General features: G+C 43.8%; 1 protein-coding gene and 1 pseudogene across 23 annotated transcripts in view; both read right to left on the reverse strand.

Annotated features, from left to right (window-relative positions):
• DOCK9 (dedicator of cytokinesis 9) overlaps positions 1 to 15,539 on the reverse strand; it is a 297,489-nt gene that overhangs the window by 155,556 nt on the left and 126,394 nt on the right. For all 23 annotated transcript variants that reach the window (XM_007960750.3, XM_073014464.1, XM_073014461.1 and 20 more), the window contains exon 2: positions 8,651 to 8,767. In XM_007960750.3, coding sequence (XP_007958941.1) covers positions 8,651 to 8,767 — 117 coding nt within the window. The remainder of the gene's footprint in view (positions 1 to 8,650; positions 8,768 to 15,539) is intronic.
• On the reverse strand, positions 1,317 to 6,550 carry LOC140711473 (ribosomal protein uL30-like; annotated as a pseudogene).

Here is a 15,539-nt window from a genome sequence, read left to right on the forward strand (position 1 = left end):
ATTTATGTCATGACATGGGTCCTAGTCCCCTGCTTATTAATATTAAGACACACCTTTATCTCCTCTCCTAAGTTATGAGCATTTTAAAAGCAAGGATCCTAGCTTATCTTTATGGTTCCAAGTACCTCACAAAGCTGAATCCTTTCACAAGTTGTTTAAGAATAAACATAAGTTAAATAAATATACCCTTAAGCTCAGTTGATCAGTGCTACCTGAAAAGTAAGCTTTTCTTTTTAAGGACTATGTGATGATAATTAAAAAAAAAAAAAAAAAAAAAAAAAAAACAGCGATCACTGTTTCCTGTAAAAGGCATTACTTGAACTAGAATTAAAATTCTCATCTCCTGGAGGTTTAGAAGTATCTATTCAGAATTTTTTTTTTTTTTTTTTTTTTTTTTTGAGACGGACTTTCGCTCTCACTGCCTAGGCTGGAGTGCAGTGGTGCAATCTTTGCTCACTGTAACCTCCGCCTCCTGGGTTCAAGCGATTCTCCTGTCTCAGCCTCCCAAGTAGCTGGGATTACCGGCACCCGCCACCACGCCCGGCTAATTTTCGTATTTTTGGTAGAGATGGGGTTTAACCATCTTGGCCAGGCTGGTCTCGAACTCCCGACCTCAGGTAATCTGCCCGCCTCAGCCTCCCAAAGTGCTGGGATTACAGGCGTGAGCCACCGCGCCCGGCCCAGAAACATAATTTATCCAGATTTTTCAGTTAGGTCTAAGCCTAGACATGAACTAATATCCCAGAAACCACAATGCTCACAGAAAGTTACACTATTGGCCACTGAATTCTAACTGATAAAAATTTCAAGGAATTTATGAAGAACACTTTTCAATAAAAAGCCAAAAACAAAGTATTGAGGGTTTTTTTTTTTTCTTTTGGCTGTATATAATAAAAAAGTGAGGACAAAACATCGTGAAAATAAGTTTTTTTTCTTTTCAAAAGGACAGATGGGAAATGAGATCAGGGACTTCCAGGCTTTTGTAAGCAGCAGGCACGGCTTCCTCTCCATTTCAGTGATTTGTAGATCATTATCAGTCTCATGTAAGTAGAAGAGGAAAAGAACCAGAGGAAAAATAAAACTCAGGATGTTATTGAAAGGGAAATGGAGCAAGCACATTTTTCTATACAATGCTGAGAACATTCTAGGATTCTCCTGTATTCAAACATTTCCAAAAAGTAAAATTTCTAGGATTGCCAATTATGAATAATCTTTAGTCTGCACTCCTATCCTTTCCTTTCAGTTCTCTTGCAAAGACATTTATATAGGTAATACACCATGAGTATCAGTGGGAAAAGCACCTAAGGACTCACTCCTTGACCTGATTTTGCAAACAGTTCTAAGGATGACAACAGTTTCCCACCCATAAACATAGCACAGAAATCCTATCATGAAATCCTATGCTTTTTAAAAATCGTTATTTTTAAATACATAAAACATAAAATATACCATCTTAACCATTTTTAAGTGTACAGTTCAGTGGCATTAAGTACATTCTCATTTTTCAGCCATCACCACCATCCATCTCCAAAATTCTTTTCATGTTTCCAACTGCGTCTCTGTTCTCATTGAACAATAACTCCCCATTGCTCCCCATCTGCATCCCTAGTAACCACCATTCTACTTTCTGCCTCTGATGAATCTGATTCTTTAGGGACCTTACGTATGTGGAATTGAACAGTATTTGTCCTTCTGTGACTGGCTTATCCACTGAGCATAACACCTTCGGGGTCCATCCATATTGTAACATGGGACAGGAGTTGCTTCCCTTTTCAGGCTGAATAATATTCCATTGGATGTAAATCCCACATTTTGTTTCTCCATTTATCCCTTGACGGACACTTGTGTTGCTTCCCCCTCTCGGATACTGTAAATAATGCTGATCTCAATAGGGGTGAACAAATCTCTCTTTGAGTCCCTGCTTCCAAGTCTTTGGGGCATATATCCAGAAGTGGGATACAACGTGCTTCTGAGACAGGGTCTCACTCTGTCACCCAGGCCAGACCGCAGCAGCACAATCATGGCTCACTGCAGCCTCAACCTGTTAGGCTCAAGTGATCCTCCCACCTCAGCCTCCCGAGTAGCTGGGACCACAGGTGTGCGTCACCATGCCCAGCTATTTTTTTTTTTCCACAGACAACTCAGTATTTATTTTTGTGCCTTCCTTCCTATGTATTTCAAGTCTTCAAAACAAGGCCCCAGGAACCTCCAGACTCAATCATGCCCCTGGGCTTGGTCCACTGTTACAGGAGTCTTAGGGAGCCTTGTACATAAGCTTGAGTTACTCATTCATAATATTAAACCCCAAGACAGAAGATGCAACTAAGCAGAACTCCCTCCTCTATTCCTCCATGGCAAATGCTGATTTCAGATGAGGCAGCAGCCAATGTAAAAAACGCTGGAATTTTTCCTTGGAACTGGACTGTGATGAGAGGTGCCTGCCACGAACATAAGCTACTGTCTTTTCTTTGACCTTTCCTTTCCGGTTTTTGAAGATTAAGCAGGAAATAATCTTTTCTGAAGATACTTGGTAATAATTCCAAAAAACCCAAAACACGCGCTTCCACTACACTGTGCTTTCAGATATTCTGGATCGGGTTCAGCTGGTGGATGAGCTGATTGATGTGTTCACCCCAATAACCAGGTGAGCCCATCTCCTTGAGGAAGCCCACTCTATTCTTGGTAGCATGTTGGGCCACCAAGACGTGGGAAGGGCACAAGACCCATGAGATCTCCTGGAAATACTTCCCTGGGAAGGCAATTTCATGAGTGAGGTCTCCCAGGCAAATGACACCAAACTCCCCTAGGTGCTCCTCAATCACTGTGTTGTCTGTCAGAGGGATGGTCTCATTCTCGACCTTGGCTTGTCCATGTTTCAAAATGAGTTCTTGGACAGACTTCAGATTGGAAATCCCCAGGTCACATAAGGTTCTACTATAAGCAGCATTTTTAGGCTCTGGGGGGATGACTTTTACAAAGATACCACTGAAAATTGTCTTCAGGCAAAGTCTTGTAATGGTTCTCTGCACCAGTAAAGTCACACTATGAATTATTTGGATGCGTAAAACAAAGGCCAAGGAATGTTTATCTAGCAATTCCAAGGCATGAGGTTTCACTTCTAGCTGTCCAAGATGCACCTTGTTGCATTTCTGCCGCCGGGAATCATGTAGGAATGATTCCAGTCACTTAAACATGAACCTTTTCCTTTCTTCTGCTCCTTCTTTGCTAAAAGTGCCTGCTTTACCTGAGTGACTTTCAGGGCTTGATAAGCCTTCCTCTTTTTCAGATTTTCTGGAACCAAAGGGATTTTTCTTTGCTCTTGCTCTGCCATCTTTCCAGTATCTAATATTTTTTAAATTTATTTTTCATAGAGACGAGGTCTTGCTGTGCTGTCCAGGGTGGTCTTGAACTCCTAGGCTGAAGCAATCCTCCCACCTTGGTCACCCAAATTGCTGGGGTTACAGGCACGTTACAGCCAACGAACCTGGCCCAACTCACTCTTTTTATCCTTCCATACAAGCTCTATCCTCTGTTTGTTTACACCAGACACCAAAGTCTAATTTTTATGAAATATGAATGGTAGCATAAACTTCTTCCAACATTCTTACTAATCACTACCTTTCTCATATTCTATCACTTTACATAGTTGCACAAGCATTAGTAAGCTGTGTAACAAGTCAGGATACAAGGAGCTTAAAAGTCAGATGAAGATTCAGTGGGTTAATCACAGGGTTAACAATGTCCCCACCAACAGGACCATCAGGTAAAAATACTTCCACTTGAAGGAGAATCGTCACTGGCAATCAATAGTCAACTGCCACCCAAATCCCACGTCTTTGATGGAAAAGGCAGGTGTCCTGGGCTTGACTTTCAGTTAAACAGAGGCTCATCATGTCTTAAGCGACAAGTCAACTTATACAGCTTGACCTAAAGCCTTTTAATCTAAAGGTCATTACCTGTCTAACTGCTTGTTAAAGTTTACCTCTAACTTTGCTCATGGAAAAAGTAAGTTCTCAGATTTATGCCAAATAAGCTGGGTAAGATGACAAAACAATAAGAAAAATAAAGGTCTATCAATCACTGGGAAAAAAAATACTCTCCAGTCCCTGTTTTACCTGAACTTTTTAATTTTAGAAATTACCTACTTCTGCCAAACCGAATCATTGATCCTGCAAACATTTTTACAAATCTAGTCACTGGGACTGCCACATGTTCCAAACAGTATTAATATTTACTTGATGAACCAAAGAAAAATAACCTAATTCTTGTAAAAATTTTACTAATTAGTAAGGTAAGCAATGGGTATTCAACCCTAGCACCTAGCAAGGAAGGCATTTTGTGCATGTGGAGGTGGGCAGGTGTGTGGGAGGACAGAGGCTCAAAGCCAGCCCTTCTCAGGACCACAGCATGGGGTGGGGGGACACCTGCAGCATGCAAGAAGCCTAAGAAGCAGGTTGTGAAGGGCCAAGACCACATACTCAAGTGTTTATGTGCACAGTGCAGACAGGCAGTAGGAAAGGAACTGAGAGAGTAGGGTAAAAAGTTTCTGTGGACTTAAATAGCTTCAGACAATATGGGATTTCAAGTGGTCTCCAAAGGGTAGGAAAGATCTAGAAGAGAAGATCCTGCTGGAAAGGAGAACCATGAAGCCAAAGCAGAGATGGCAGAGATCCCCCAAGCAACAGGATCTGATTCTGCAAAAAGAAGGGCCATCAGCTAGCGACGGCTGCAGGCCCCTTGGTGTTCCTGTCCCTGGCCATGGCGATCACATATACTTTACTTCATTAATATTCCCTTTCTCTTTTTTTTGAGATGGAGGTTTCCTCTTGTCGCCCAGGCTGGAGTGCAATGGTGCGATCTTCACTCACTGCAACCTCCACCTCCCAGGTTCAAGCGATTATCTTGCCTCAGCCCCCCAAGTAGCTGGAATTACAGGCGCCCGCCACCACGCCTGGCTAATTTTTGTATTTTTAGTAGAGATGGAGTTTTGCCATGTTGGCCAGGCTGGTCTCCAACACCTGACCTCAGGTGATCCACCCGCCTTGGACTCCCAACGTGCTGGGATTACAGGCATGAGCCACTGTGCCTGGCCTACTTCATCAATATCCTGATGACTGGAACTATTATTTTGATTTTTTTAGTTAGTTTGTTTGTTTTGAGATGGAATCTCGCTCTGTTACCCAGGCTTGAGTGCAGTGATGCGATCTTGGCTCACTGCAACCTCCGCCTCCCAGTTTCAAGCGATTCTTCTGCCTCAGCCTCCCGAGCAGCTGGGATTACAGGCACGCACCACCATGCCTGGCTAATTTTCGTATTTTTCAGTAGAGACGGGGTTTCACTATATTGGCCAGGCTGGTCTCGAACTCCTAACCTCGTGATCTGCCCGCCTCAGCCTCCCAAAGTGCTGGGATTACAGGCGTGAGCCACTGCGCCCGGCCTATTCTTTTGATTTTTAAAAATTCACGTTTACTTCATGTCTCTCTTCTTTGCTGTTGTTGTAGCAAACGCTCTTCGGTCATCCTCAGGCAACTACATGCAACCTGCAAATCTTTTCTTGACACAACTTATTTTCACAGAATATGCAGATGCCTTTAGGATCGGACCAGTAAAGGCTCAAGATCAACATGTGCCTACTTGAAAAATATACACGAGCATCACCACTATCCATGCTTATATTTTAGTAAATTGTCATTTCAAATATATTTGGCAGAAATGTACACCAAGTTCTATTATTTTAATAGTTAACTTATATTGCTTAATTATTTAAGTGCAGTAAATCACCCCTCAGCATGTGTTTTGCTGCTGCCATTTCCTAACCAACTTGATATTACTTTTCCATATGAAATAAAACACTTTTCCCGATCTAATTTGTTCCCTCTGCCTCTAATAATACAATAATTCTGCTCTTATTCTGCCTAAGAAAACAGAGAGAGAAGGAATCTGTGGCACTGCTAAGACCTTTCACTCATCCAGCTAATTAGACAGTTAATAACATCACTGAGACAATTTAACTAGAAAGTAGAGTACAAGGCCTTACCTGATGAGAAAGCGGGAGTCTATAAGAAAACAAATAATTGTACCCAGACTTCACTGGGGCCCATCGCAATTCCTGTGATGAGAATCAAAGCTCAAATTCAAGCTCCTAAATCTCTAGGAAAACTTCCCCCCAAACAGAAAATAATATTTGCTCATCTCCTTAGCCCACAAAATGCTAGTGAGTTCTTTGCCTTTCCTAGAGTATTTGCATCTGGTATCACCGGAGTAGTTAAAAGCAAAGGGGACACAGTAGTTTTCTCAAAGTTTAAACTGTCTGATTCTGCAACTCCTTAAACATCCAGGTATCCTGTTCCCTTGGGATAAGATGATACTCAACTAACTGTATCTTGTTTCTTTGGTTTGTTTCTTAAGCAATTTTATCTCAGTCATACAGAGAATTTTTCATTCTAGGCTGCAAACTCAAAAAAGTTGTTACTCTAATTAATACCAACAAGAACACATACTTCATGTTCGGAGAAATTTGAGATAACCTTTAGCTTCCTCAGACAACACTACAGGAAAATCTTGTCAACATGGAGTATAATTTATAATCATTTGATTTTGCTTTTCATTTGTTGCCAAATCACAGGCAAAAGCCATCATTCAGAGATTCCCATTTATTTGTCCGTTCCTGTGCAGTTTAGTCATGTAATGAAGTATGCAAAGCATGATATTTTTTGGCATGACCTCAACCCATTTACCAGTTACTTTGGCAGCAACACCACATGAATGGTCAATTTCATTCCCATGGGCATTCCTTTTCTGCAGGACAGAGCTAAACAATAATCATTTTGGGGCCCATGTATCCCTAACAAGTTAGAAAGAGTGAGCATTTGTGAAAATTCTCACCTCTGTTGTAAGCTGGAGTCTCTTAAATTTGGTGGGGGAAAAAAACTTCAAGGATCATAATTTAACAATTGCTATTAACATGGAAGTTTCTAAAGACAATGAAGTATGCACAGAGCTGTATACAGTAAGTTATGTTCTATGGGGTGAGATTAGAAAGAAGGTGTGGGGAGGCTTTTCATGTCAATTATTTCAATTTTCCCTCCCATTTATCTTTTTGTACATGGATATAACACTTTTGGAATCAAACAACAAAGAATCAGTGAAGCTTAAAACAATATAAGGCAGCTCGATTCACAAAAGACAGGGTTTAAATGGTAACAGCATCAGGTAGAGAAGCATCCAACTAAGAGCATCAAAGGAGAGAAGAAAGAAGTGCCAGGATTAGGTCCCAGGAGAGCAAGGAAAGTAACCAGAACCTCCAAATGGACCAAGGTGACTCGCTGCAAGGCATTTAACACCACTGGGCTTCCTGGAGGAAGAATGTCCTTCTCACTCCTCAGCAGCCTCACAGCTTCTTGTTAGTCTCTCAACCACAGGCCATAGCCTGAAAGAGCAGCACACAGCAGGAGCTGTGCTGAGTCCTCCACATTTCTTCCAAGGAATAGCACCCACATTACACTAGAGAGGTAAACTTCAGGACATTCCTGGCTAACCTTGAACCCTTTGCTGGGAGTCCACACACAGTGCAGGGCTTCTGACGGCAGGCTCCCAAAGTGCCATCCTAAAAAAATGCATGACAAAATCTCCCATTGCTCCCCAACAAAGCCCATCATTAAGATTCTAAGGTACTTGGCCAAAAAATCTAAATCAAAACAAGTCTCAAAAGACACAAAGGCACTTGTGCCCACTAAATCAGCCCAGACAGAGTATAGCACTTTTATTCAAGACACACACACACACACACACACTTTTGCATACTTATAATTAATATGCCAAATTAATACCATTAAAAATTATCAACTCGGCCGGGCACGGTGGCTCAAGCCTGTAATCCCAGCACTTTGGGAGGCCGAGACGGGTGGATCATGAGGTCAGGAGATCGAGACCATCCTGGCTAACACGGTGAAACCCCGTCTCTACTAAAAAATACAAAAACTAGCCGGGCGAGGTGGTGGGCGCCTATAGTCCCAGCTACTCGGGAGGCTGAGGCAGGAGAATGGCGTGAACCCGGGAGGCGGAGCTTGCAGTGAGCTGAGATCTGGCCACTGCACTCCAGCCCGGGTGACAGAGCGAGACTCCGTCTCAAAAAAAAAAAAAAAAAAAAAAAAAAAAAAAAAAATTATCAACTCATGAAGGATGCTTGGAAGAATATAAAATAACTTTTCTTTCTTAAATAACATCTTATTTTCATCTTTTAAAAATCATAGTTAGACCGGGCACGGTAGCTCGTGCCTGTAATCCCAGCACTTTGAGAGGCCAAGGCAGATAGATCACTTAAGGCCAGGAGTTTGGGACGAGCCTGGCCACCACGGCAAAACCCTGTCTCTACTAAAAATATAAAATTAGCCGGGCATGGTGGCACATGCCTGTAATCCCAGTTACTTGAGAGGCTGAGGCAGAAGAATTGCTTGAACCCAGGAGGCGGAGGTTGCAGTGAGCCGAGATGGCACAACTGCACTCAAGCCTAGGTGACAGAGCAAGACTGTGTCTTAAAAAAAAAAAAAAATCATAATTAACTAACCAAATAATAAATCAATACACAGAAAAATACTGTTTGTTAACATCAAACACATGGTTCTATGGATAGAAACATAACGTTACTTACCTGAAAGTCATCGTAAGGGAAGAGCAGCATCTCCCGTAAACAGTCGTTCAGGATCTGAGTCTTCTTCTGGACGATGACATTTTCATAGTCGAGTGGCTCAATTAGCTTTGGCTTTGCCTGGAAGGTGAAAAGATAAGCAAGACATTCTCATAAACAAATGCCATTTCTTAAGATAAAGAACTTAATATGCTCTACTCTATGTTTTGTATTTTCTACAATTAGAGCATGTTAGTTTTGCTATTGGAAAGAAACAGAAATAAGAGTTGTTTGCAAAGGGACAAAAAAAAGCTGGATGGTGTCCTGCTACACAGAGTGATGCTTGTTCAGTTATTTAAGCACAAAGGAAGCTCTGCATTCTGGTGGAGCTTCCAGTCATTTCTTGGGTCATCCCTGACTAGGTATGTCCCCTTCCAAGCCTTAGAGTCTGCCAGAGCCGCCCTGATTAGGTGTCCAGCCACGGCTTGGCAGTCAAGGTCAGATGCCCAGAATGGCTCCAGCCACAATACCATCCCTTCTTGGCCCAGGGCCTAAACGTATGCACAGGACTCATTATTTCAGACAAGGCTCCAAGACACCCTTCTCTGAATCTCAAAATATCCTTCCCTATCCCCAGATACCTACACTTAATATGTAATACCCAAAGGTAGAAAGATAATGAGCTGAGCCCAAACCAGCCAAGCAGCTGGGTCAGAGCCGGGGGGCAGGTGCTACTTAAACCGGGGCTCATGGGCGAATCCTAGGGGATGGGGACATCCATTCCTAGCATGCGCTGAGCATGAGAAAGAGGTAACGAGTAAGTAGGGAAGAAAAGAATATGGCTTTTCTAGCTATTTCCAAAGTTAGATCTCTTGGTTAAAATCCCTTTATCTATCGCCAGTCACTGCCACCTTGTTTATAGCTCACTTTCCATATACGAGGCATTGACTGGGCTAGGTCAGGGATAAAGATACATATTCAACTAACTATATTATAGTATGCCAAATGCTAAGATAGGCATATAGAAGATGTTATCAGAAGTAACTAAGTCCAGGGCAAGCGCAGTGTCTCACGCCTGTAATCCCAACACTTTGAGAGGCCGAGATGGGTGGATCACCTGAGGTTAGGAGTTAGAGACCAGCCTGGCCAACATGGTGAAACCCTTTCACTACAAAAAGTATAAAAATTAGCCATGCGTGGTGGCACATGCTTGTAATTCCAGCTACTCGGGAGGCCAAGGCACAAGAATTGCTTGAACTGGGGAGGCGGAGGTTGCTGTAAGCTGAGATCACACCACTGCACTCCAGCCTGGGTGACAGAGCAAGACTCCATCTCAAAAAAAAAAAAAAGTAACTAAGTCCATTATATCAACAGTTACTAGAAGGTTATTTTTGAAACTATAATCATCTGATATACACAATCTCAATAAACGCTTTATGTATTAAAAATGACAATTTGTATATAAGAAGTATATTAAAGATATTTGGTATGTGGCATCTAAATTGGCAATTGTGACTGAGGCTTGCTATTTGTTTCCAAAAACCTGTCTCCTTTCCAATACAGGTGGACCACATTTCCCAGCCTCCTCATGGTTTGGTGTGCCCACGTGACTGTCTTCTAACCAATTTTTTTTTTTTTTTTTTTTTTTTTTTGAGACGGAGTCTCGCTCTGTCGCCCAGGCTGGAGTGCAGTGGCCATATCCCAGCTCACTGCAAGCTCCGCCTCCCGGGTTCACGCCATTCTCCTGCCTCAGCCTCCCAAGTAGCTGGGACTACAGGCGCCCGCCACCTCACCCGGCTAGTTTTTTGTATGTTTTTTAGTAGAGACGGAATTTCACCGTGTTAGCCAGGATGGTCTCGATCTCCTGACCTTGTGATCCGCCCGCCTCGGCCTCCCAAAGTGCTGGGATTACAGACTTGAGCCATCACGCCTGGTCTCTTGTAACCAATTTTATTCGAGTACAAAAGATGTGGCCACTGCCTCATCTGGGCCCACAAAAGCCTTCCATGTGGCCCCTCCCCCTTCCCTCTGCAGCCACGCACACAGGCTCCAACACTGAACTGGGTGGCATGAGGAAAGGATGGAGCCTAAGATGGAAAGAGTCTGGGTCCTGAATCCCCTTACGGAAGACCGCCTGCTCAAACAGGCACTGACATGCCCCAGGAGCACACCTACTGAGTTCAGCTGCTGAGATTCTGGAGTTGTCTGAAGTAGCAGTCAACTTGCTTTGCCTGTTATACAGATACATGCTCATATTTAACTCCAATTACTTGATTTAACAAGACTCTACAAAGATGTTTTGACATGCTAAGAAAAAAGGCAATGCCCAAACGAGTATGCAATTATTATAATTAAGTAAAATATGTGTTATGTGCACAGAGACTAAAAATATGCAAAGCCCAAAAAATTAAAGCTATATAGTAAAATGCTGGTAACGGTAAACTGTTTTTACATTCAAAAAAGGCAAAAAAACTTTATACAAATTATTTTTAAATAAGAATTGCCCAGAAAATATTTTTCAAACTATTTTAATTTTAAAAAAAGATTCACTCTTTTGTCACACTGCACAGAGTAACCAGCCAATAAATGCTTGTTGGCAAAATGAATGGATGTCGTGATTAATAACATTTTCCCTAGGAACTGTAACCATATTCCTAATAAAACCCAAATATGCACATAACTTTCTAAAATTCCATTACAAAGAGGTCAGATGGACCAACACTGCAGACTGGGTAGACACCATGTTCTCCCTGGCTTACACAGTGGCTACCCCATAACCACGGGCCGGGGGACTCTTTCGTGACAGCCCCAGCTGCCTGCCCAGGCACAGGCACAGGCACAGGCACAGGCTGGGCAGGGCTGAATCCTCAGCTGGGTACAGCCCCCTGTGCACAGGGCTCTTGGCTCCACTCCCCCCAGGTAAGGCCCATGATTCTTCAGACTGTCGGAAGGCAGAGGTGCATTGTGAGTCCTGGACAGGGACGGGCGTGGAGGGACACTGCTGAGAATGCGCTGTTCCCAGGTGCCAATGCTGTTAGGTTTGGGGTTTTGTTTGACTTGGTTCCTACAGCAGGGCAGTCAGGCGGCTTTCTACAAAGGGCATGTCCTCCAAGAAGCTGGACTGGCATCCCTGTGGGCAGCCATCTAAAGAGCCCTGCTGCCACCGCTTCAGCAGCTTCCCCCCAGTGGGTGGCTCCCTGCCCACCAGCTCCAGCCCACAGCACCTCAGCAACCTTAGCCACCATCCCTGGGCCACAACCACACTCTCCAGCGAGGCCTGAATCTCTGCCTTGGGTAGGGGTGACAGGCTCTTCCCAGTTTGTTCCTTCCTTGGGGATCTCTGCTCCCGCATTTACTCTTCTTGTATCCTTACAGCAGGAGTCGGAAACTCTTTGTGTAAAGGACTTTGCCAGCCTTACAGTTTCTGTCACAACTGGTAAACTCTGCCATTGCGGCACAAAAGCAGTCACAGACAATAAGTACACACATGGGCATGGCAGTATTACAATAAAACTTTATTTATAAAAACAGGCAGCAGCCAGATTTTGCCCAAGGGCACAGCCTGATTTAGAGTTATGTTTACCCCCAATAGAGTTAATCCCCTTTCACCAATTTAGTAATTCTTTATATTAATTTTCCATGTTCAATTACTGATGTGTTTCCTGTCTCTGGACATATAAGATACATACATATTTACAACTCTTAACGTATTTAATGGCTTTTTCGCACCTATCTGAATAAACTTGGATTGCTTAAAATGTTTGATAATAAAAATATTCATGGGTCAGTTTCATGTATTTAGGGCACCAAGTAATACTTTAATTAGATGAATTTCTGTATCCCCCCAAGGTGTATCTTGGGGGTATCTAATGAAAGGATGCAACGTTGTGGCTACTATCTTGCTTTTGTGTGACGAAGTGTAACTTTCAAGGTGTTTTCACTGATCACAATTACCACTCAACAACTGAGACTGGAAACTGAGGATCCCAAGTTGAGCTAATTGCTACAAGTGTCCCACCAAGTACCCAGCAGAACTGGACTGGGACAGGATGCAGTCTTCTGTTAAACAGAACTCTTTCTTCTCCTATACTGGGCTACCCTTTGAACAATGTGTGCTTAGCAATACTCAACCATAGTAAACGTGTGAAGGGGAGTTTATAAGCCAACATTTCTGTTAAAGACTGGTCATGCAGTACCATGACCAGGAAAACTCATGGTACTGATTGAACAATAAGAGAAATCTCATGGAGGATTAACATGTATCAGGGACTGCGAAAATTTTCAACTTGTACAAACCCTAACTCAGGTGACTTAATGAAAGAACTCCTAGTGACCTCATAGGGCAGAGGTCTTTAGCAGCTGCTGGAAGCACTTCCGGGACACACGACTGATTCCAGGACACGACTCACCCCCTAGCATGGGAGTGGTCACATGCTGCCTAAGTTAAGAACAACGCAAAAAGACCAGGCACAATGCCTCCCTTCTACAGGTGTCCTTTGATGGGGAAAAGAAAGAAACCATCAGAGGAGAAAGGCTGGAGAATGGAAACTGGTGAGGGAGAGAGGGAAAGGGAACAGAAGGAGATGCAGGGGAGGAAAAGGAAAAGAGGCAGAGATGGAGGCACCCTGGGGAGGAAACCAAAGACAGAAATGGCAGAAGAAAGGGCTTAGGAGACTTGGAGGTGGATCTGTGGGAAGTCACACCACTGCATCCACTAAATTGTGGGTTAAGAGGATAATCGCCTATTTTCAACTCTTTTTAAACTATGATTCACTGGTGGCAGCTGTTCACTGTTCTTCAGCCCTGCTAAGCTTTTCCAGGTGCTGGTGGGGCATGGAGGCGGGGACAGCCCACAAGCGTAAGGAACTGATTGGCCTGTGACATGATTAGTGACAAGAACGTCACACTAACGGCAAAATGATGTAGGCTAATTACCAGACTGCCGGTTCCTGCTATTATTTGTAAGAACGAGGCTTGGCACAGATCTGGCACACAGCCTTTGTTTTAAAGCTATCACAACATGCTCAAGTTCAATTCTTCCCCTGGTGACAGACTTCCAAGGGAGAAGTTCTTAATTTTCTATCTTCAAAAGAAAACCAGAATTACCCAAATTGACCATGGTTGTTGGTGGAGCTGCTCTGGAGCCATCAGCACCATCGTGTTTTGAAACCCTGAGAAGTCATCAGTTTGAACTGTGAATATTTCAGGATGCTGTTTCTCCCTAAGCACGGTGGGGCCTGGCTGACTCCCAAGCCCATGACATTCAGAGCATACACACTGGTGACTGCTGCTTTTATAGTATATAAAAATCTAACTTGGTCTATACACAAGTCCTTCAGCTTTCCGCGTCATGTGGAGGCTCAAGTCCTTATCTATGAACATTCATTCCTCAGGCTTCCTGTGAAATCAGAAAGGGAGAGGGCGGTAGTACTTTCAGTCCACAAATAGTCCACAACAGTGGTTCTGAAAGTGGGCTCCCAGGAACTGGTGATTCAGCATCGCCTGGGAACTGGTTACAAATGCAAATTCTGAGGCCCCAGTCCAGAGCCGAGTCAGGAGCTCCAGGAGCAGGGACCAGTTACCTATGCTTGAACAGGGGGTTCTGGAAAATCCCTAATCAATCATGATGCCCCAGGAACGACATTAGAATTTTCAATTTCAGGGAGGAAGAAGAAACAAGGCCAGTCCTGAGCCTCCTCAAGGTTACAGACCCCTTTGAGAGCCTGGATCCTCTCCCCATGAAAACTGTATACATTCTTTGCTTTCTATGATTGTATACACAGCTTTGAGGGGAGGGCTGTAATTCCCTGGAAAGTGGTCATGTGGAACTGAGTCGAAGAAGCCCTGGGCTAGTGGAAGAGCCAGGTCTGTAAATATTTAGCTCAACGTAAAGAGAGGTACCGGGGGAAGTTAAATGCAGAGCTAAGGTCAAGCCTACTGCCCTCCATGGCCTGTGAAGTTTCTTTGCTTTACTAAGGAAGGAATGCTTGGAGAGAGGGAAGAAGAATGAGAATTCTTCAGGTGGACAAAAGCCTACCCTGAGAACAGAGCCCTGCCTTAGCTAGGCAGATGCAAGGTTTCCAGGCTCATGGTAAGCCGGGGGCCCAGCAAAGAAGCAATGCTGCATCCACTGTTTCTGACACAAGCCAGCTCCAGTCACTCCCTCTACAGGCATAATGTGCCCCTCCCACCTCTACACCTGTCGCAGTCCTACAGCCCCTTGGCCGACGGTCTACAAAGAAAGCAAATGTGGCAATGTGGCAAAAAAGTTAAAGCAGAGCTGCTCTAGCCCCAGGTAGGCATACAGCACTTCACACAGAACTGGGGCACTACCTCCCTCCTCCCCACAAAGGTGGCCTTTGGCGCCTTGCTGCCACATCCTTACTTAGCAGCAGTCCTGGGATACCTCTCATGACAGTCCTTGGCTTGCTGTGACCTGCAAACACTCAGCTCCACTATCAGTGCCTCAGGGCAGGGCTGAGTCTTGTTATCTTTGCCACCCTCAGCATCCCACTCAGGCCCCAGGGACACGTCCTGTGGAGCTAACAGAGCTTGCCAGTGGTTCTTGTACAGTTCCATTGTTGCTGGGCACCTTGGCTTAGAAGATTTCCAGGAACGTGCCTGCTGTGTCCACCCAATGTCATGACACAGAGAATGGGAGGCTATGTCACCTTGTTCTAAGGTATGTGGCCCCAGGACTACTTGGCGGTATGTAAGATTAGCCATTGCACAAACTAAGAATGCCCCCAAACTGCACTGCTTACATACAAAAGAAACCTAACAGAAGCTTTTCCAATCCTAAAAATTCCTGTGACATTCCCAGATGTTGTGGAACCAGAAGAAACTTTTCTAAACTCCCAATAATAAAATATAAATTTGGACTAATCACGCCAAGGGAAACACTGATCTGTTC

The sequence above is a fragment of the Chlorocebus sabaeus genome, chromosome 3, assembly GCF_047675955.1.
Source record: "Chlorocebus sabaeus isolate Y175 chromosome 3, mChlSab1.0.hap1, whole genome shotgun sequence".
NCBI classification, from domain to species: domain Eukaryota; kingdom Metazoa; phylum Chordata; class Mammalia; order Primates; family Cercopithecidae; genus Chlorocebus; species Chlorocebus sabaeus.